General features: G+C 43.2%; 1 protein-coding gene across 1 annotated transcript in view; it reads left to right on the top strand.

Moving 5' to 3' along the window:
* Window positions 1–23013, top strand: part of Crybg3 (crystallin beta-gamma domain containing 3) — a 107928-nt gene that overhangs the window by 32858 nt on the left and 52057 nt on the right. Inside the window, exons 3-7 of the mRNA XM_036203484.1 lie at window positions 6282–6712; window positions 11488–17611; window positions 19114–19158; window positions 19446–19561; window positions 20684–20831. Of these exons, the coding sequence (XP_036059377.1) occupies window positions 6282–6712; window positions 11488–17611; window positions 19114–19158; window positions 19446–19561; window positions 20684–20831 (6864 nt within the window). The remainder of the gene's footprint in view (window positions 1–6281; window positions 6713–11487; window positions 17612–19113; window positions 19159–19445; window positions 19562–20683; window positions 20832–23013) is intronic.

The following is a 23013-nucleotide window of genomic DNA, read 5'->3' as shown; positions in this document are numbered from 1 at the left end:
CTTTGTGTATAACTGGAATAAATGTTTGTTATTGTTTGCTTGAATCTGAGTGCTTTTTTTTTTTTCCTCTTGTCTCCTCAGAACAATGGTAAACAGGCCTATTGGCAGAAGGAAGTGGGCCCCACCTAATGAGAGCCTGTGGTTGGCCTAGCTTCATTGTTTTCCAGGCCCATGGCAGAGAACAGCTGCTTTAGATCAGGCTTGAAATTTTAACTATAGAAATGCAGATTTTATTGTAGGTGTTTCAGTTAAATGTTCTTGCTTGTTCACATTTGTTTCCAGATTTAGAAACTCTCTTCTTGTTGAGAATCTTCTAATTACTGAGAAAAAAATTCTCAGAAGATTATGAGGGGAAAGTTAAGCAACTGAGACATTTAAAGACATTGCTGAAATCCTAGAAGCTGAAAATAGAAAATGAAGAGAATCAAGCATTGATTCATTTGTGAATCGAAAGCATTTTAATAATATTCAGTTGTCCATAGTTCACCTTCTTCAAGTGGCCATGAGTGGAGAGCAGTCATTCAAGCTAGTTACAGCAAGGCATGAATCAGACGCTCAGTGCTGGCTTATTTTGACCCAGGGAGAAATAGCCTGCTCAGAAATTAGAACAAATTAAATGAAGTAGTCAAAGGACAAAAAAAAAAAAAAAAAAAATGTCTTTGATATATGTGAGCGAACTAGCATGTCTTTTGCCAAATTATGAGGCGGTTGAGGCCAGGCTCCACTAACCTAATGAGGGGCTGTAGGATGAACAAGGGTGAGTATGGGAGGTGGAAATGTGGGGTTAACTTGCAGATGAAACCTGTAGAAGGCGAGCCTTGCAGAGACTCTGAAAGGCTGGTATATTCCAACAGTAGAGACTTACAAGTTATATCTAATCCTAACTTGATATAATAATAGAAAAATGTTGTTACAAAAAAAAAAAAAAAGAAAAAACAACAACTGACAAAAAACAAAACAAAAAACCCAACCTTACTTCTAAGGCGGCCAACTTAAAATACTGACTTGAAATCATTTTGCTCATCATATGTGAACATTATTTTTAATGCCTCATAGTATATTTGATAAGTGTTTTGTCGGTGTTATTTACTGGGCGTGAGGGAAAGCTCCAGGTACAACAGAACCCACTATTAGTTTTATTAGGGCAGGGAAATGCGGGAATATGTGAATAGGCCTACCGAAAAGGGAGGTGCAGGAGAGTTGGGGAGTGGGTGGAGCCTGCTTTTATGGGTCACCTCGTGCATGCCTATATGTGTGTATGTAGCTGTTGCCACGCATGCGCAGAGATTACGTGATCACACTGCGCACAGATTACATGACCACAGTGCACATGGGTTACATAGGACATAAGGCCCTGGAGTGATTAAGCATTTTGCCTGACTGCTGGGACAGCACGTGTGCAGTCGTGTAGCTGGGAAGTGACTAAGAATGATAACATTCCACACTTTCTGTGATTATAAAAAGTGGGGGGTTAGGGGTGGCAGGTGAACAGGAATGGGGGCACTGTGTCTCCTGGAACTGTTTCCAGCTGACTCGGTGGGTGTCTGTTAATTTTGGGGCACGGGAGGTGGCCTGTCTTGAGGTAACCAGGCGTTCTGAGGTAGCTGATTGTCTTCGCTGCTGTTTTTAGCCCTGTGGAATCACATCCATTATTGCTTGGATCTGACAAGGTTCCGGTGAGGCAGAAGAGAAGTTTAAGGGAAAAAAAAAAAAATTTTTTTTTTGGGGGGGAAGGGAAGATGAGATGAAGGGGGGGGGGTCCAGGAAAGTTTGAATGATACTTATCTGAAGTGGTTCTGACCTGTCCAGGTGGGTCCAAGCTGACTCTGGAGCTCAGAAGGAGTTTTTAAGTTTACAAAGGAGACAAATTTTAAGCATATTAAGAAGCAGCCACCTGGCGGTGTTGGCACACGCCTTTAAATCCCAGCACTTGGGGGGCAGAGGCGGGCGGGTCTCTGTGAGTTCAAGGCTAGCCTGGGCTACCAAGTAAGTTCCAGGAAAGGCGCAAAGCTGCACAGAAAAACCCTGTCTCAAAAAACCAAAAAAATAAAAAATTAAATTAAAAAATAAAATAAAATAAAAAAAGCAGCAGCCAAAGGGAATTTAAAATACTGAGCTGGTAGCCATGATATTATAGTGTTTAGTACTCTATCAGAATTTTATTGGTTAGTGTTAAAAGTTATATGATGAAAAGTCATATGGCAAGAAAGAAATCTGGAACATGCTTTATTTTTTTATTATTACCAACTAGGCTTTTTATCTTCACCTGAGAGGAACCTTAAGGCACCTATTTCCTTTCATTACCAAGGTATCATTTCAGCATCCAGGAGACATGGGTGACTGATTGCTGAGGGAATTTAATAATAATAAATTGTTATATTAAAGTCTGGCTTTTTTTTTTTTTTTTTTTTGGTTTTGTTTTTCCAGAGAGTCTAGACCCTTTTAAGTCTGGGGGTGTGAATACCTCTGAAGTGTTACTGTTTCTTACTGCCTGGGTATATTTGTTGGTCCTTGCGCCTCTGGCTCTATGGCTGACATTGGTCCTGTAACAGTTAGCTGAGTTAATTAGAAATGTGAATATGTTATTAGAGACAGGGAAGAGAAAATGATGAAGCAGGATGTGATCAGTAGGGACAGGAGAATTTGGAAGGGGAGTCAGGAAGACAAGACACATGAGGTTCCCAATCCCCAATCTGGTGGGATTGAGTATGGTTGTGGGATGAAACCTCGTTCTTCTGGAATTGGAGACAAGGCAGTTGATCCTGGTGTCCTCTGGTACTTAAGAGAGCAAGCAGGGCCCTGTTTGTGTCACCGAGTATGAGGAGTAATTGCCCTGGGGTGGGGGGTAGGGTAAAAGGCTTCAGGCAGGAGAGATGAATCCAGTGGGGGAAGCCCTTGAGCGCAGCAGCTGTGGGGGTTACAAGAATTACTTTGAAGGGTCCCTGCTATTTAGGGGGAAAGGAGTGAGGGGTGCTGCCCTGGAGGGGAAAGAAGGACCTGATCCCCAATGTTGATTCAGGGTGGGCAGGGGTTGTCACATGGCTGGGGTAGGGAATGGTCGGCAAAATTCCATAGGAGGGAACGGAAATGATAGAGCAAGGAGGTGAGCAGGTGTTCAGGGAGGGGTTAGAACTGGACTCCTCTACATGAGTTTGAATGGTGATGGAGAGGGGTTGCTTGGGAAGAGCCCGGAGCCTGAGAAGAACCAGAGGTAATAATTTTACCCAGTCAAGGTGAAGTTCCTGTGACATCTTACTAAGAATGTTTTTTAAAGAGCGGTCGGTCCATCCCACCTTCCCTGAGGACTGAGGATGGTGAGGGATACGGACAGGCCAAAGGATGTTAGGAGCCTTAGATAAGGTTTGGGAAATCTGGGAGGTGATCTCTGGGCCATTATCAGACTGGAGAGAAGCAGGGATTCCAAATCGGGGGGGGGGGGGGGGGGGTGATCTCCCGGAGAAGGAGGTCAGCAACTGTCTGAGCCCGTTTATTAAAAACCAGAAATGCCTCCACCCAGCTTGAGAAGGAATCGACGAGCACTAGAAGATATTTAATTCATCTGACAGGGGGCATATGGATAAAATCGAGCTGCCAGTCAGTCCCTGGAAGGGAGCCTCCAGGCTGGTGAGTGGGGAAAGGTTGGCTCCACTATTAGAATTGGGATCTAACTTTTGGCAAATTTTACAAGAGGCAGTAATGGTTGTTAAGAACTGTAAGTCCTCAGAGGTAGGCTGTAGGTGAGCTGTGACAAACGGAGACAGAGATTGACTATTAGGATGAAAGAGCCGATGGAGAGAGGACTGTACTGGAGGCGAGGAAGGGGCTGGAGGAGCCGAAGAGGAAGGAGGAGGAGTGGGAGGTGGGAATGGCGGGGGTTCACTAGCAGGGTCTAAAGTAGTAGTAAGAGGTTCCTCTGGTTTGGGGTGCATAGCTAGGAGCACGTAGGCAGGTGAGTAGGAATCAGAGAGAGGATTTGATGCCTAGATGTAAGGTAATTCTTTTTATTTGCCCATTTGCTGACAGGCGTTAGATAATTCCTGTAAAATATTGGGGTCTAATGAGCTATTAGGTGGCCATTTTTTATTGTTATCTAAGGGATATTTTGGCCATTTTTTAGTGCAGAGGTGGATAAGCTTAGAAGTCTTTAAGTAAGGCATTAAGCTGAAAGGTTTGAGGGTTTCCAAAAGGTATCCCAGAGGAGTTGTGGGGCTTTGGGGATTGGAAGCCTTGTTTTCCATGACTGTGGCAGAGAGAAAAAAAAAAAAAAAGATAAATGAGACCCAATGGCTACAATATCTCCGGCGTCCCAGAGATCAAGCGAGGATTGATTAATGGCACAAGTCGCTCAGTGTCCTGTCAAGCAATGAGCGAGGCTGGGCCAGCAGCCGAGGATGAGGGTCCAAGAGACAAGAAAAGAATGAAAAGGAGACCTCAGACTACAGTGGTGGGCAATGGCTGAGGGTGGAAGTCAGCCATAGGGGGGCAACTGTAGCTGATGAAGACCGTGGACGGGGCTACCCCCAGTTCCAACGACACCAGAAGGACACTGGACAATCAATGGTTGCCCCCAGGGGTGCATGGACCTGTTTACACTGACTGGTTAAGGGACCTGCTTATGCTGACTGGTTAAGCCGATATTGTGCATCGCCCTTCAGATGGAAGGTGGGCAGCTGTGGATGAACCAACCTCAGTTCAGGATCTTGGCACAGGGCCCCGGGAGGGCCTACTTGGTCACAGCACCAATGTTAGGTGTTATTTACCAGGTGTGAGAAAATATGAGGTACAACGGAACCCACTATAAGAGTTTTATTAGGGAAGGGAAAGGGGGAACGAGAGTAAATAGGCCTAGTGAAAAGGGAAGTGTGGAAGAGAGAGTTGGGGAGCGGGTGGAGACTGCTTTTGTAGGTCACCTTGGGCATGTGTATATGGGTTTAAGGAGCTACGCCACGCTTGTGCATAGATTACGTGCTCTCCTGCTGCACAGGGAAAACGGAGGACATTTTGCCTGACTCCTGGACAGAGTGTGTGCAGTCAGTAGCTGGGAAGTGACTAGGAATAATAACAATGAGTAGTTAGTGGAATGCCCTTTTTTAAAGCTGGGCATGGATTATAACGTGGGCAGAGGTGAACAAATGACACACAATTATGCTGTCTTGAAGACCAGCTTCTTGCAAAACTTTGTCATGTGACCCTGCAGTTCCCCTAGGGTGTTTTTACCTTGATCTTCTGATCTTTTCCTGACTCACACTTGAGGTTTCTTTTTATGAGGCCTCTTGAGCATGGTGAGTGACAGATACTTTTGGGTGTGCATTCCATTTCCAAGTATGCAACTATGTGTGTGAGCAAGCATGTTTGGGAGGCAGGGTGAGTTGGCACATTTGCTTAAAGCTTTTGGCATCCTGGCAGAGTGTAAGGTGAAATGCCAGCACATTCTTTGCTCTCCTGGCTTAATCTTAGCTTGAGCTGTTCACATGAATGTTTGTATGCTTTACTGACAGTTGAATTTGGAGCAGGTAAAATGCCTCTGAAAATGGTCAGTGTCTTCAAAGAATGCCCAGTGCGTCCCTTCTTTTGCATGTAATTCCCTGACAGGACTGGATGTTTTACCATAAAGGGTCTCAGTGGGCCTTTACTCTGAATTGGTGTACCATGTCACTGTCTTTCTTGACCACCTAGGGGAAGAGTTTTACATACCTCAACAGCCTCATGAATTAATACCATGCTGAAATGATACAGTCAGGGTGGGTTTATATGTCTAGTGACTGAGCGTTTGAAGCAGTCCCCTCTAGCTCGACAGTGGTCAAGGGCATATTTGAGTGCCTGTAAGCTTTGCCGTGGTCTGTCCCTACCTCCATTCTTATTCTTCTCAGTTTTCCATCCTCACTAATTTCCAGTTATAGTAAACTCCTTAAAGGCTAATACCTCACTATGCACACAGGGAGAGGCAGGCAGACAAACATTCCATAGTCAACTTTTAGGCTTCCTTCAGGGGTTTGCTTCCTCTAAGAAGCATCACCGAGTTGCAACCTCTGCTGCCATCTCCTCCAAACCTAGACTGGTTACTCCTGTTTGGGGTGTTGGAGTGCCACATGTCCCCCTTTGTGATGCTAATATGCAGCTTTGTTTAAGCGGCACAGACTCTGGTCTAAGAAGGTTGTAAACAGCATGAAAAACAAGCACAGGGTTTGGGTCACAAGTGTGTCCCTGGCCTCCACCATGTGCTAGCTGTCCAGTTAGTCTGTGACGATGATGTGAAATTTTGTTTGTTTGTTTGTTTTCAGATTCCTCTAGGCGAGGACAGAGGGAACCATGCTGAACAGCCTGCCATTCTTCCAATGCTGGATGATCCCCCGAAGCCAAATGACCTTTCTAATTCCACCTCAGATGCCAGAACAGGAGAGAGTGAGCGACAGCCAAAGGAAAGCTTTTTTCACTTTCTTGGGAACTTATTCAACATCTCTGGAAAGTCGTCTCTTGGGGAAGTTAAGCAATCTTCTTTCAAAGATGACCAAGATAAACCCGAGAAAGGCCCACAGACTCCCAGTGGTCTTCCTGAGGAGGGGATCCTCGGGGAGAAGGAGATTGTCGGCTGCCCCGTGAGGATTCCAGTGCTTCCTGTGGACGAACCAGAGTCCAACTCCTCAGAACTGTCTGATGCCTTTTCTCTGGATACAACACAAGACAGCGAACAGGAAACTGCTGATACGCCGAAGTAAGTTTGAAAGTTATTTGGGCAAAAAACAGAAAGAAAAAACCCTAAGTTTTTGGACCTAGCTTTGTGAGCCTGGGTGGTAGTCCTCATTAACTGAAGGACTTGGAAAAGGTGTTCTGTAATGGTCTTCTCTGCCAAATCCCAGATGATGTGATATTATACATTCTCTACATGTCCCTAGGCTTGTTGAGCCCCTTTAGGGGGTGGTGCTAACACCTTATTAGTGCTAAATTTGGCTTAGTTGAAGAATTATCCGAAATTCAAGATTCCATTACATGAGTGTTTCCAACTGTGAAGTGCTACTGAGTCAGGACTGGCAGTGTGCACCCAGTAACTAATGGTCAAGATCTGTAGTCCAATACACCGGTGTCGTCTTCTCCCTCCCCCCCCCCCCCCCCCCCTGCCTTCTTTCCTTCCTTCCTTCCTCCCTTCCTCCCTCCCTTTCTTTTCTTTTTTTCGTTCCTCTTCCTACTTTTTTGGTGGAATCCAATTATAGGAGTTAAAAATAAATCAATAAATCAACTCCATTCATGAAACTGGGTTTATGAACCTCTTACAGAGCTCTAACAAAGTAGAGGCTTGTTTGAATTTAAGCAGCATTTCAACCCCTGTTTTCTTTATTTTTTCTTTCTTTGATTAAAAAACAGGTGTAAACTTGTTTTTTCTTACAGTCACATATACTAGACAGAGTACTTTCCATCCCCATATTGTTGTGACTATGTCAAGTACTTTTCCTTTCCTCCTTGACTAAGTGTCTCCTCTGATGGAGACAGAACTGGCTTTAAGCATCTACGCCATTCAACCAAAGGGCTCTACTGAGGAGTAGAGACAGCCCCTGTGCCTTCATGTTGGTTAATTTCTGTTACTGGTTTTGTTTTTCACAGTTCACAGTCATCATGAAAAGCTATTTGGTCAAGTAGCTCCTTTCCAAAAACCAACTTTGTTAGTTATATTGCTTTCCTTTACATAAAACAGTTAAAAATCTCTGTCATGAAAGAGAATGTGCTTAACTATGTGCTTTGAAGGAAAATCAGTATTGCTTCAAGAGTAACTTAGTCATATTTTTCCAAAGTCAGTTATTAAATACGTTTTCTAAAAGCTTGATTGTTATTTGCAGGCTGCTAGAATTTTCTTTGGTAAATGATACATCTTTGGCTAAAATAGCAGGAATATCAGGTTTATCCAACCTGTAGCACATACAGTATCCATACTGTATGTACTGTCACCACATAGAGAGGCTAAGGAAACATTCATAGGATGTAGTAATGTCTTAGGCATCTAGGCCTGTTTTTGTATATACTTGTAATCTCTTAGTATTTTACTTTCTTCCTATTATTTGGGGGAGGTGTCATATACTTTTTGGATAAAGAATAAGCTGTAGATCACATGCATAATTACATATATGAAATTCTCGCTTCTCTGTTCAGCTTGTTAAAGATAAGCCTTTTAACTTTGTTTGTTTGTTTGGAGACTAATTTAGCCTTGTCTATGTAGACCAGGCTGGCCTCAAACTCAGAGTTATCCCTGCCTCTGGTTCCCAAGTGCTAGGATACCATGCCCAGATAAAGAAACATGTTTTTAGCAGCTCCATTTTACTTAAAAATAATGAGAAAATAGGATCTTTTATGTTTTTGTCATTACTCAGCTCTATTGATTCTGCTGTAACCTGTGAAACAACAGTGTAGGGAGCAGACAGTGGGGGCCGACTGAGCCTCTAAATCATGGCAGTAGGGGCTGGAGGGATGGCTCAGAGGTTAAGAGCATTGACTGCTTTTCCAGAGGTCCTGAGCTCAATTCCCAGCACCCACATGGTGGCTCACAGCCATCGAAATGAGATCTGACACTCTGTTCTGTGTACATAATAAAGAAATAAATCTTAAAAAAAAATCATGGCAGTATAGCAGCTCAGAACTGAAGCAACTAATTATAACACATAAAGCTAGGCCTGTGACTTTGATGTTCAATGCTTTAAACATGGCAGTTGCTTAATATAATGAATGAACACTTGAGTTACAAATATGTAGTCTTTCCATCCAGGGTGCTGCAAAAGATGATCTGGTTAGAATTTTAAGCCAAGGCATTAAAGTCATCATAGTTGAAATAATGCAGAAAGTCCTAAAAATAATAAAAGTATAATACTGATTCCCCTTTCAATGCTCCAGAACTATACAAGACATTGTTATAACAAGTTTGTAATTATTGTGCAGGATAAAATGCTTTGAGATCTAGTTCACCTGGTTACAAGTTATCTACACTTACTGTACCTGGTAAATAAAGCTCTGATTCCTATGTATTATTTCCTGTTTCATTGACGTCATATAAATTCTTTTGGTTACCCATTTCTGAATTTGGGTCATATTTTGGGAAAAAAAAAAGGTGTAGTCTACTGAAAATAGTTTTTAAGTATATATAGTTTTATAAGGATAATATAGTTTTAAGTAACATTGTAACTTTTAAAGAAAAAAAAAACTTGATAGAAGCTATTCTTTGTCCTGATGTCTGGATTTTAGTATGTTGTTCTGAAAGGTTCTTGTATTTTCTGAAAAACGTACATATGCTGATATGGGATTTGCCAGTAATACTACCTTTATCTATTTTTGTCTGTTTTTATCTTGTGACTGTTTTGAATATTCTGCATGAATATTCAAATATGAATACTTTGAGTATGTATGACTGACTATTTTGCTTGCATGTACGTCTGTGCACTATTTGCTTGCCTGGTCCCTGCAGAATTCAGAAGAGGGTGTTGGATCCCTCAAGACTGGCGTAAGGGTGGTTGTGAGCTGCACATGGTGCAGAGAATGGAACCAGGGTCTCCTGCCAGAGCAGCAAGTGCTCTTAATCACTGTGCCATACCTCCAGGCCCTGTTTGTGTCTTCTTAAATTTTCTTAGAAAGACTGCCTTACGCAAAGTCAGACTTTGTTTAATAATTCTTTGATCTTGTCTGAAACTCATGGACAGTAAAACTAGTGAATGGAACAGACTTTTTTTCTTGTCTACAGTTACAGCATGGTAAGATTTTAGGAGCCAGCATTTATATGAGGTGAAATAAATTAGTTCAGCTAAAATTTAAGATATACTTAAGAGAGATAAAATTAAAGATGTATGCTGAAGTTTTTATATGCTGAAGGAGAGGTACTTGGCTTTATCATTGAGATAAATCTAGCTTCCTTAACATTGCTTTAAAAGTAAAGATGAACTGTATTTTTAAAGGTATTGGAATGCTAACTAGATTTTTCCACTTTTCATATGGATTTTCTAGTAATATTTTAGATTATGACAGGTGTTACATGAAAAAGTCACATAAAGAATATTTCCACCATTTATCTTTATATTCAGGGTCCTACATTGTAATATGAACTTAGAACTTAAACACTTTAATATCACTCTTAAGAATCCAGACATTGGGGTCTGAAGGAATGGCTCAGTGGTGGAGAGCATGTGCTGCTCTTGGAGAGAACCTAAGCTCATTTCCTAGCACCCAGGCCAGGTGGTTCACAAATACCTATACCTCCAGTTTCCGAGATTTGAAGCCATCCTCTGATGTCCATAGGCATTCACCTGGCACATGTACATATATATGTTCAGACATACCTACATTCACATAAAATAAAAAGTAAATCACAAATAAGGTAATTAGTCTGAGGTTGGTTGCTTAACATTTAGAATAATTATTAACCATGCATTAGTTCACAAGAGGCATTACACAAATGCCATGTTTTTAGATCTTTTGTACAATATTTAACTATGCAGAGCTGATGATGGTGCACCTTGTCCGCTCAGATGGTTAATAGACTAGTGGGGAAAAAACTTCTTAGCTCTTTATAACTTAATTTGGTAAATACTGTGGCCTGTGGATTTGAAGAGCAGAGACTGAATGTCCATCTTAGTAGAAGGGTTCAGTTTGTGGCAGAGGTGATTCATGAGCTTCTTTCTCAGAGTTTAGGATCCAGGTCAGTTTCCCTTTGATGAGAAAAATTAAAAGACTAGGAACGGTGTTTACACAGGGCGGCAAAGCAACCCGGCTTCTGTGTGAGCTTTTAGAGGTAGATTCTTCACGGCAAGTGAGATGGTGAGAGCATCGGGACCTCCCTGCTGCAGTTGGTCCTCCAGCCCTTCCAGAACTCCACTATGTCATCTGCATTCACCCAGGCAATTTAGGACTTACTACAAGTTGAGTATTTGAAAAACTTAATGTGAGAGAAAATTGCCAAGAATTCTATCGTTGATTGAATTAATGCCTATTCAGTGTTAACTCTGAGTGACAGACACATCTTATTTTTCTCTAAAACTTCTCCAACTTGTGCACAAAAGCATTGCCATTCAAATTCACATGAAAAGATGAAGACATAGATGCTTCTGGTGTTCTGATTTCTTGGAGGAATTGGTAATATGTAAGCTTAATGGTACCAACATGAAGCACAGCCATTGTGCTCCATTAGGGTAGGATGTTTGGGGATTAGCACAAGAACCCAAGGCTTGGTTTGTCATTCTGTGTTCTTTCTATTATTACCCACAATTAGAAATACATATGCAGTGAGATGCAAAGGAACAGTTCTGAGGAGCTCAGACATTAATGCAGAGTTGATAATTGCACCCTGCTTGTCAAATCTTCAAGATTTATAATAAAACAGGTAAATTTTATAACGAAAGTTTCCAGACTATTCTCTAAAATTGAATACATGGGACGTGGTATTTGAAGGATATACTTCACACTTACTGGTATACTGTTATTGCTCATGTTGCCTGATACCCATGCTGTCTCTTTTCACAGAAAAGACACTGTTGGTCAACCAGAGAAGCCTTCAGTAACATATGCAACATATCGAGGCCCCACACAAATCAGGAAGTATTTGACGCAACAGACTGTGCTGGAAAGTGTGAATCACTTAGACAGAGAAGATGAAAGCTCTGACTCAAGTACACATGCACACATTGGCTCTAGAAGTATAATGGACACTGTGACGGCCCCATTGTCCTCAGCCAGCAAAGAGGTAGCTACAAAAGGATGTTTGCCTGGAGGTCCCTCAGAAGTCTCTGGCTGCAGCCAAGTAAGTCTCAACATAGAAAGCCATCTGGAAAATAACCCAGAATGGCTGAAGATTGCTTCATCTAAGACTATTTTAGATAAAAATAGCCATGGAGGAGGTTCTGGGAGAAGTTGGGCCTCCCCTTCTTCCGTGTCTAACCCCAGCTCTGTTGTGGGGGAATCTGACTCACGAACTACTGACAGTAGTTTGGTATGTTCATCGTTGTGTATAGGAAGTAAAAGCAGCCGGGTCCCTTGTCCAGAATTTCAGAGAAAAACTGCAACAGAAAAGACGTTGAGAGAAAACAGTGCCACAATGAATGATGGGATGTCAGTGCCAAGAGAAGAACATGTTGAGCCTCAGAGACCTGCTGGTTCTGATTTCCCTTGTAGTAAATCTGATGGGAGTGACATTAGCAAAGTGGAAAGTACAAATTCGTCAAGTCTAAATCAATCAATTAGGCATGAAGATGCACGGTTGCCAGAGAGTAAGTGTGACAAGCCAGCTGCAGAGAGCCCATGCAGGCAGAATGTCAATCACGCCAGCACCGCTGCTCTCCAGGGACGTGCCATGACAGGCTCAGAACTTGTTAAGGAAGGAAAGGAGTTACCTGCCCAAGACTCGCAGAAAAATGTGGTTTCAGAAATCACGCAGGAAACAGAAGGCGCCTCGGGGGGTGAGCCCACAACTTTAAGTCATACAAGAGCTCCAGAAGACAAAATTGAGTCCTTACCCAAAGATCCTGAGCCACTGTGTGAAACAGAACCCAAAAGGCTTGGTTTGGTGCTACATGTCAAAACTCATAGTGTGGGAAAAAGTCAAGAGGACCCTGGTTGTGTGAAATTCATGAGTGAGTCAGCAGTCATGAGTGAGTCAGCAGATGTCTCATGTGTAGAAAGTGAGAAAGCACCTGAGCTGAATCCTGCTTCAGAATCTGCTTTATACATAGAGAATCCACAAAAAGCCAACGTGTTCCCTGATGCTGAGACACCTCCAAACCTTGACTGTAAAACTTGTGATTGCAGTGCCTCACTTCCTCCTACCGTTGCCTCTGGAGTTGGCATGCTCTGCAGGTTGGGGTTCCCCGGTTTAAAGAGCGAGCTGTCTCTGTCCAGTGAAACTGGACTGGGCAACATTTTCTCTCATCCTCATACATGTCAAGCTGTGGGAAATCATTATGAGGCTGCAGATGGGGCGCATCCTGCCCTTCACCTTGGGCATGCATCTGTAATTGTTGAGCCCAGGGAAACCCTTCCCGATAGTGAAAAATGCAAGTTTCCTTTAGGTCCTGAAACCATGGGCACTCATTTACCTGGGGTGGGTCTGTTGGACTTCGAGCATGGAGGTGTCTCGGAGGACCACAGTTCTGTCTCATCTCATGGTTCTAAGAAAGCAGAGGTAATGTCCTCAAACACTAAAGCAGGTAGCCCCAAAGAGAAGTCTGAATATCTTTCCTTGGAAACCCAAACTTCTAAAATGCTGCTCCAAGTGGAGGATGATGCTCAGAGCAGCTTCCCTGTTGCATCGCATTCTAGAAAAGGAAAAGCCTTGCCCAAGCTTTCTGTTTCTCAAGCAGAACCCAGAGACATTTCTAAGGATGAACTTTCTTTTTCTCGGTTAACAGTTGCAGGTGAGCTAGCTGAGACTGTTTTATCAGAATTAAATTCTCTAGAGATTGAAAAGGACAGGAATGGTCAATCAGTGCATCACAAAGAGATTAAAGAGATGTGTTTAGGTGGTGGCTTTAAAGAGAATCACCAGGCTGGGATTTCTTCTTCCTCTCAATGCCACAGTGTACAAGAAACAGAGAAAGACACCCTAGATAACCCTGCTTCTCTGCTCAAAGGCAATCAGCCTGGGATTGTACCTCGTGGTCCAGAGGAGGAATCCACGAGGCCCATAGCACAGAATTGTAAAGCTAACATGTGCATAATCAGTCCATCTTTAGCTATTTATATGACTGGAAAGAGTTCTAGTGTCTCTAAAATGGAAGATCTGAGTTCAGATAATATTTCTCCAAAGTTCCAAGAAACTGACAACACACAAGGATATTCATCTCTTCTGGGTTCTGATGCCTATTTGGAGAAAAACGTGTTTACACCCGAGGCCCCTAGCTCACTCCCTGTGCCCTCTCTGTTGAGATCAGAAAGGGAAGCCTCATCTCACAGAGAAAACTCTCCTTTCCTGAGTGCTGGGACCACATCTTCCTCCTCTAGCCACTCAAAAGGAGATAGCATGGCTGTCAACTCACATGATCCCCCAAGTCATTTTGATTATTTACAAGTTACTGTAAATCTCCCACGTGAAAGTGCTTCTGATACGGACCAGCTGGACCATAGTAGCTCTTATCTGGAATTAGAGACGCACAGCCCAAAAGGGGCAGAAGTGATGCCCTGTCAGGAATATTTGGGGACTCAGACTAGGAAGGTACCTCTTGATTTCCCAACCACTGCCTCCTTTGGCAATCCCACGCAGGCCGAGACAGGAACAGTTGCTGGGGTGCCAGTGTCAGTTAACAGCTCATGCCAGCAGTGTTCTGAAGCATCTGCTGACCAGACAGAAGCACGGAGAAGAGCACATGACCAACTTTTACTCAAAAGTGGTTTACTCTCAAAAGCTGATACATTGATTGAGGAGATTTTCAGTTCTGCCAGGGAAGAACTGAAATCCAGACATACGGTTGGTACCTGCCAGGAGCATCCAGCCCAAGATGATGTAAAGAATCCAGGTACTGTGAAAGGAGAGATCCCATCAGACGTGGCGTTAACAGGGATCCAACCAAAAGAGTGTTTGGAAGAGAGAAGTGTGGAAAATATGTCAGAAGTCAAAGAAGAAGAGAGGGACAGTGTCTCACCTGCAGTTGGTGAGACAAGTCTCCTTTTTGATTTTGATAGTGTGAATATATCTTGTTTGTTAGAAGAACAGAGCAGTGAATTAGTCAATGAGGTTATTTCTGCAGCCCAAGAAAATTTGACAAGTGATGATTTCAGTGATCCTGAAAATACCTGGGCTTCTGAACCTCAGGCTAACACTTCAAGGATTCTGAACAGTGGTGGCGTTAAACCACGTGGTATAGTTAGGGAGTTCTTGGTATCAGAACTGGCAGTAAATCAAAGCACGTGTGAAATTAGTGAAAATAAAGTATCAGGTAAATTCTCCTCCATAAGTAACTTGGTTAGTGGCTCCAAGTCAATTAAAGGAGAGATTGTTCCCTGTCAACAGTCCCCAGGTTTGGTAAGTGGAGCTGGACAGTCTGATATTATAAATTTGCAGGAATCAGAGACTATTTTACAAGCTGAAGACATCTTCCATACAAGGTCAGATGACAGAGTGTGGCCACATGTATTTGTCAGCGAGGACTGGAAAAAGGCAACAGAAACAGAATGTGTAGATAATCACAAAATGGCAACAAACGATACTAGAACTCTTGTATTAAATTTAAACTTGCCTCCGTTCGCAAGTGATGATGTCCACATGCCTGGCACCTCCAAAAGCAGTCTGTCTGACAGCCTTGTATGCATATCTGAAAAGAGTTTGCCAGGACATAGTAAAAGCACACCCCTTGCGATGTCAGAGTTAGGAAAAGCACACAAAAAGGATAACGAAGTAAATGTAGGGAAAATCGTGCGTATACCTTCCATGTTAGAGATGGGAAAACTAAGTAAAAGGGATGCTGAATTGAATATTAGGAAATATGAAGCAGCCCCTCTTATGTCACATAAAGAGAAAGCATGTAAGAAGGAAGCTGAATTGAACATTGCAAAAGCAGAGTCAGAGGTTGACATTCTTACAAGGGGAGGTGTATACCAAGTGGATGCTCAGATACATGTGGAAAAACCTGAGGAATTGCCTGCCACTTTGGGAATGGAAAAAGCTTATAAGATGGATAGCGAGGGGGACACTGGCAAACCTGAGGTGATGCCTGCTATGTCAGAAATGAAAACTATCCATCAAAAGGATGCTGAGGGAGATATCGTCAAGACTGAGGTGACCCCTGTTTCAGTTGAGCTGGGAAATATTTACCAAAAACATGCCGAAGGGGATGTGGGAAAGACAGGGGTCGCATCTGTTATGTCAGAAGTGCAAATTATCTGCCAAAAAGATGGTGAGGGGATTACTTCGGAGGCTGAAGCCGCCACCGTCACATTAGGAATGGAAGACACTTACCAAGAGGATGAGGAAAGCGAGGTTGCCAAGACCGATGCGATGCCTGTGGAATTAGAAATGGAAGATATTTACCCAAAGGACTCCAAAGGAGATGCTGACAAAACTGAATGGATCCCTGTTAGGTTAGAAGTGGTGAATGTGTATCAAAAAGACACTGATGGGGTTAGTGGAAAGAGAGAGAGACCGGTGTCGAAGCTGGAAAGTACTTACCGAAGGGATGCAGACGATGTCCCGAGAAATGCTGGGACGGCCCCGTTTGTGTTAGACATGAAAGGCACACGCCACAAGACAGTCCCTTCTTCCTTGGGCATTTTGGAAAAAAGAGTCCAGAGAGCTACTGAACGGTCAGATGGAACAACCGAGTCCGTGCCTTCTAAGTTAGAAATGCCAGTAACAGCTCCGGAAAGTTCTAGAGGCGGCATTGAGAGCCCCGACGTGTCACCCACAGAGGAAGCCATCACGGGAGCACCACCAGAGGTGACCATTTCACGGGTGGAGGCCGCGTGTCCTTTCCCTCAAGGCGACGAGGGCCCCCCGGGGTACACGGAGGAGAGCGTCGAGGAAGCCGAAGAGCAGTCTGCTGCGGTGCAGGCCGGACTGGTACTGTACGTTGACAGAGTCGCTTCGCATTTCAGGGGCGATGAATCGCCTGCGTTAAGTGAGGAGGATCATGAGGGCCACCCAGCCTCGGCAATGCCAGGTTTTCCGGAGGAGGACACGCTAGCGAGGCTCAACAAGACAGCATCTGTTAGTGCCGTACGCGCGAAGAGGGGAGATCTGGATTACATGGATGAAAAGGAGGAGTCGAGCTTAGCCTTTGTTTCTCAGGATGAACAAGAGAATGCCTCCTTTACTATCTTGTACGAGGAGCCCCTGCAGGAGGAGGACAAGTCCGCGCCGGCAGAATCGAGAGGGACGCAGTCTGCCTTCTTTCCCGAGCCCTCCTCCCGCAGCCCGCCTGGCCTAGCATGTGAAAGGTCTGAGAGCAGAACCGACCTGGTCCATCACTTTGAAAAAGAAGGTAAAGCGGGCGAGGCATTTGATGGAGACAGTGCGGACGTGTTCTTATCAGTGGAAGCCAAAAGGTACAAAATTTACCCCTTGGCCCTGAGTCCCATTTACGAGGACGACAGCTCCCAGGAGGACGTGCTGTCCAGCGAGGTCTCGCCTGGTCACCACGGCTCCACGAAATCCAGGGAGAGTGCGAACCAGCCCTCGTCCGTCCTGTCCCTGCTACAGTCGGTGTCAGAGCGCTTACAGCGGAATGTCGACGGAGATGACAGACAGGTGGCGGAGGAGGAGGAGCAGGAGGAGGAGGAGGAGGAGGGGGAGGAAGCAGCAGCTTCAAGTAAAGGTTTGAGAGCTGGAAGGAGGGAGCGTGTCACCTTCCACTTGGCAGACCCTTCCATCACTTTTTACCCTGACGATGACCCGGAAAGCGCTGGCATCCCCAGGTCCTACGTGGAGTCCAGGGAACCAGCTACCTCCAATCTGTGGCCAGAAAAGGTGCCACTGCTCCAGAAATCAGACCTGACTTCCAGGTTGCACTCCTCTCTGAAGAGCGCCTATCATCAGTACTTGCAGACTTCTAGGACTCATTCCTCAGACTCAGGACCCCGATTCGGTGGCGTCTTTCAGGAACCGGTGTCCAAATACTTCCGTGTCCAAGACCACGCAGGCAGATTGAGTCTGTATAGAGAGGTAAGTGGCTGTGATTTCTAGCTATCGACGCAGAACTCTAGGCGGTGAGACTGTCTGAAGGCTTATGAAGAATGCGCCCGTGGGTTGAGAGGAGCACGGTAGTGGAGGCCTGGAATCTTAGCAGGTTAAGACAGGAGAATTGCGAGTTCTAGGCTAGCCTGGCAAAGGGCCCTGTGTCAAAAGAAAAGAAATAAAAAGAGCTGTGTGTGTGTGTGTGTGTGTGTGTGTGTGTGTAGATCAATGGTAGAGAGGTCGCCTAGCATAGAAGGACAGGGTCCAGTACACACCCAGACCAGTTACTTTGAGGAATAAGTTTCGTTTTTTGTTTTTGTTTTTGTTTTGTTTGTTCGTTTTTAGAACTTGAGGATTATGACATATTTTACATAGCATGTGTTTTAGTTATCTGCTAATAACAAGAAAACAAAGTTGCCTAGAATGTAGAGGCCTTATTAATCAAAACCAGTGATTTCACAGTCTCTGGCTAATATTTCAATGTAAATGAAGGGGTAATTTCCTGAATTTCTTGAGTTACTGTGTATGATAAAGTTGCTGCTTCCATTTAGCTTATTTATGTCATGACAATTTCTGTTCATTAACATTTTTTACCTCTTTGCTTAACCATGCCCTCTTTGAAGTGTTTCTCACAAAGCAGGGTGCTGAGCAGCCTCATAAGAAAAACAAAATAAAAAGCCAAATTATAGCTGAAAAAAAAAATGCTTTCAGCTTCAGTTAACATTTCTCTTTGGCTTAGAAATACTCAAATGTCTAACATGGACTATTCTTTGAGCCTGGAGCTTTCTTTACTGGCATTCCCAATATCATGGAACTTTCTAGAGAATCCTTAAGGCCTATATCTTGACCCTGAATTGCCTTAGTAACTTAGTTATAGTTAGATACTGAGCAGTTACCCTAAAAGCCAAGATGATTTTAAAATAAACGATGGTAGTAGATGAAATGTTGGCTTTCTGGTGCTCACTGCTTATCAAATACAGCAGACCCTCTTCACTGCTACAACCATCTGGGTTCTGTGTTTTATGCTTTCTCTCCACACTCCTGTTCTTTTCCCTTCTTCCACCCAAGGGACTATCCAGGCAGCTATCTTCCTGGAATATTTGCCCCGCTGTTATTTATTCCAGTTTTTCAGTCTTTAAAATCCTGTTCTTTTAAGTTCTCTTAATGCCACTCATTCCAAGAAACCCTTTCTGAGCCTCCTCGCTAGCCCACAGCCTCTGCTCCCTGCTGGGGCCATGTCCACGTTTTAAACCATCATTGGAGCATGATCGTCTGTTTGCCCCTCCGAGCTGTGCACGCCTTGAAGGCAGGAACGTGATGTTACTTTCTTCTGTATTTACAGTTTGTTTTTCTAGTCTCGTCTACATGGCATGGTTATCTAATAAGTGTGTGACAAATTGGGTTTATAGCTGGAAGATATGAACTCTGTGTGTGTATAGATTTCTTCCCCAGTTTTATCTCACTTAGTTCTTCCACTTTTACTATTTCAGAATGTTGACACAAAAACTCTGAGGTGCAACCCAAGGCCTGGGAAGGTGAGCATATTGTTGTTGTCTTGTGGGCTGATATAATTGCTGAAACTTTGGTTACTTTAAGGCGTGTGGAATTGAAGACAATGCTTTTGACTGACTTAGACAGTGAGAGCTTTAAATTTTTTTTTTTTTTTTTTCAATTTAAGGATTGAACATCTGCAGTAATTACTGCGAACATTTGCTTCACTCATGCAGGGAATTTTATTGTTTATGTTCTGTGACATTTTGAACTTTGCTATGCATTCTTAAAATGCGTCATTCCGCCCACCTCTGTTTACTGTATGTTGCAGATGATTATCTACGATCTCCACGGAAGTAAATATAAACAAGAGGTCTACTGTAATGTTCCCGATGCTACCACGTGGTCTTTCCCGAACGGGGCTCTGATAAAAGTTGTAAGGGGCTGGTAAGAACCCTTCTGAACTGTTACAGCCTAGTGTTTCAAATTAACCATGACTTCTTACATTTGTGCTTTTTGTACTCTTTATTAACGTCATATTCTCTTTCCTCACTTTACTAGGGTATTTGAAACATTATTACTGTTTTATAACTCATCCCTTTTATTCACTGTGACATACTACATAGGCTGTTTTTAGTTCTTAATGCCTGCAATGGATGGCAAGACCTAATGTGTACCATGCATGTCATTTTACAATTGTAGTATTATCTAAATAGATTTGCAAGTCAAGATGAATGAAACATGGCTTTGAAAAAATGAGTTCCGAGTTGTGGGAAGCTGTGGAATGTGAAGGCCACATGGAGTCATTTGTATAGTTGGCATGCTCAATAACTCAGGAATTCCTAGTGTGGTCTAAAAATGAGGGAAAACCTCTTTGTTCTTATGGACACTGCCCTATGGACATACTGGAGCCAGAGTTTCCGTGTCTAGTGTTTAGGTTAACCCTGGTTAGTATGTGGGCTGTAAACAATGTGGTGTAGTGCTGTCTTCATGAAAGATCTGTGGTATCCAGTGATAGAAAAATTGAGACAGAAACATAACTTGGAGACTTTAAATTATTTTTATATAAATGTAAGGTTTTGTGTATGTGACATATTAAAGTGTATTTGTGCATGAATACGTATTCAGCCCTCTATTGTGATACAGTGTTTCAAATTTTATATAATGTTTTCGTTTCATATGCATGAGTACTTTGCCACAAGTATGTAGGTGCACCACATGCATGCCTGGTGCCTGTGGAGGTCAGAGGAGGGTGTTCCCGGAGTTATGTATGATTGTGACCCATCTTGTGGGTTCTGGGAACTGATGTCAGGCCCTCCGCAAGAGCAACAAGTTCCCTTAAGTACTGAGCCATGTCTCCAGCCCCCTCACATTTTCGGTATTTTTATTTCTAATTTGCACAGATATTTTTAAACATGTCAGTCGGTATTATTATTTCAAAAGTAACATTACATGCTAATAGCGGGAGCTAACCTAGCTTTGAAAACTGCATACGGTGATCTGGGACCTACTCAGTCCCCTTTCTTAGAGAAGTCGGTTCACCAGGCCCTTGTGCTTCTGTCTGCTCAGCTGGATTCTCTATGAGAAGCCCTATTTCCAAGGCCAGAAATGTGTGTTGGAGGAAGGGGAAAAGGTGTTAAATCGGGACTGGCTTCTCCAGAACAAGAAGCACCCGGAAAGAAACTTCGTGCTGGGCTCCATCAAACGCGTCCTAAAGGTAATGCAGCCTTTCCTGTCCCGTCATTTGGGTTTTGATTTTACCAAGTGGTAAAGTGGTGCTGTGGTCCTAACAGTGCTAAGAAGTAGTTGTGCTGATGTATTCATCTTCATATTTAATTTATACATTTCAGATGATGACTGACTTAAAATTAAAATGTAAACTTACAAATTTAATAATTTTAAATGATAACTTAAAATATATATGTATGTATGTATCTCTGACATAGATAAAATGCTAGGTATACTCACTGTCAGAACTTTAAGAAAAAAGGTAGCAGTTCCAAATCTATCTTTTTCTAATGTAGATACTACTGCTTAGTGTGACCATGTCGTATGTTTGCCTGTGTGGGGGTGGGTAGGTACATATGTGAAAGTGCCGGGACATATTAGAGAAGGAGAACTTGGGAGAGGAAGTGAAAGTGTTGCTGTTTAGTTTTCTGTTAGAAAGTTATTGAAGATGAGTGAGGTCTCCTAACACAGACATTTTATGAAAGCCTCTTGGGCTGCCAACATAGCTTTACATAGTAAAACAAATGAAGCATGAACAAATGTAACACACCTTTACATCTGTGAAGTAATATTCCACAACATAAAAGTAACGCATCTTTACGTGATACAGTGTAGTTACTAATGTGGTGACTGTTCATATGGAGGGTGTGTGTATGTCTGTGTGTTGGGGGGGACGTGGGAGGTGTGTGCATAACAATAGTAATTAAGAGAACGAGGTTATGAATTTGGGGGGTTGAGCACAAGAGGAGTTGGAATGGGAGGAAGGGATATGTGCAGTGCTCAAGTATGAAGTTCTGAAGAAAATTTGAAAAGTTAGTTCTGGGGAAATCCCTTATGATTCGATCCATGTAATGAAACTTTTGATAGTTGTAGAGACAAATTAAAGGTAGTATACAGAAATACTCAAGTTAAAATACAAAATAGTATATTTTCACATGTATTATATATGAACCAGAACTATGAACAAATTCATACCTAGCAAGTATGTGTGACTGCTTATGGGCCTGATGACTGTGGTAGGCAGTGGGAATAGACACACTGCAGGCTTTGAGCCTTAGTCTGGAGAAGAATTTGACTTGGGAAAGTACCCTCTAGGAACCCCTAGGGTACCCAGGGAAAAGGCACCTCACCTGAATAAGGCAGTATCTGAGTTAGAAACTTGACCAGATAAAGAAGAATTAGCATGGCAGAGCCTCTTTGTCAGACGAAGGGGTGAACATTAATGGGTCCATGCCTTGGCCGAGACGCCTTGGTCCAGCAAGGGGATGAGCATTAATGGATCCATGGCACTACAAAAAGATGGGCATGGCAGAGAAGACCGTGCCTTCTTTCATTTTTGGAACTAACTGTGACAGTATCTGCAAAGCCAACCTAAGTGCTCGTTTAATTGTCTTAGTGAATATGTCCTCAACTGAATCATTAATTTGTAGGTGGATTCTTTGGGAATTTGCGTAGCTTGTGGTTTTGTGCCTTCCTTGTGACTGTCAGGCACCAGGCCAAGCCTAGTGGGGGAAGAAAGTGAAGATTTGGCAACCAGCCACTCTCCCAACCCTACCAAATCAAACAAGAGCTTGATCAAACAAATTGAATCTGCTGAGCATAGAAATTTAAATGCGCATTTGCACATCTGCCTTTTGCTTAGAATATATTATAAGGAAAAAATGAGTTGCACTTGCGTTTTTTTTTTTTTTTCCTCTGTTGTTCATTAGGTCATTCGTTTCCAGCTGTAGTGTGATTGATCAAGTCTTTAACAAATCAAGAACTTTTACTGTGGGAGGAAAATCAAACTATTAAGCCTCAGACAGGAAAGGCACACATATTTTAGGAAGTGAACGTCGGGCATGGGACTCCCTTCTCCAGCTCTCTCAGAACTCTGCCTAGGGACACCTGCTTTCTCATCTCATGGAGGAGGCTCTGGCCCTGCCTAGACCTGTCTCATCCAGCCTCATCTTGTTTCATCGTTTTGGTTTCAGTTGCTCTCCTCTGAACTTAAGGTGCCGATTAATGATGTCTTCACTTGATTGTGAACAAAGGCAGCGGGGACCTTCAGTGTTCGGGATGTGTTGATTCTATTTAAGGGCCTTTATTTGCAGCCAGCGAAAATGACTGGGGTGGGGATGACAGTCCAGTGACTCCCGTGTAATCTTTTCTGGAAGCAGAGCATTACTGTG

Source organism: Onychomys torridus, chromosome 12 (genome assembly GCF_903995425.1).
Source record: "Onychomys torridus chromosome 12, mOncTor1.1, whole genome shotgun sequence".
NCBI lineage: Eukaryota > Metazoa > Chordata > Mammalia > Rodentia > Cricetidae > Onychomys > Onychomys torridus.
The sequence above is the reverse complement of the archived record's forward strand: the minus strand, read 5'-3'. Positions and strand labels throughout refer to the sequence as shown.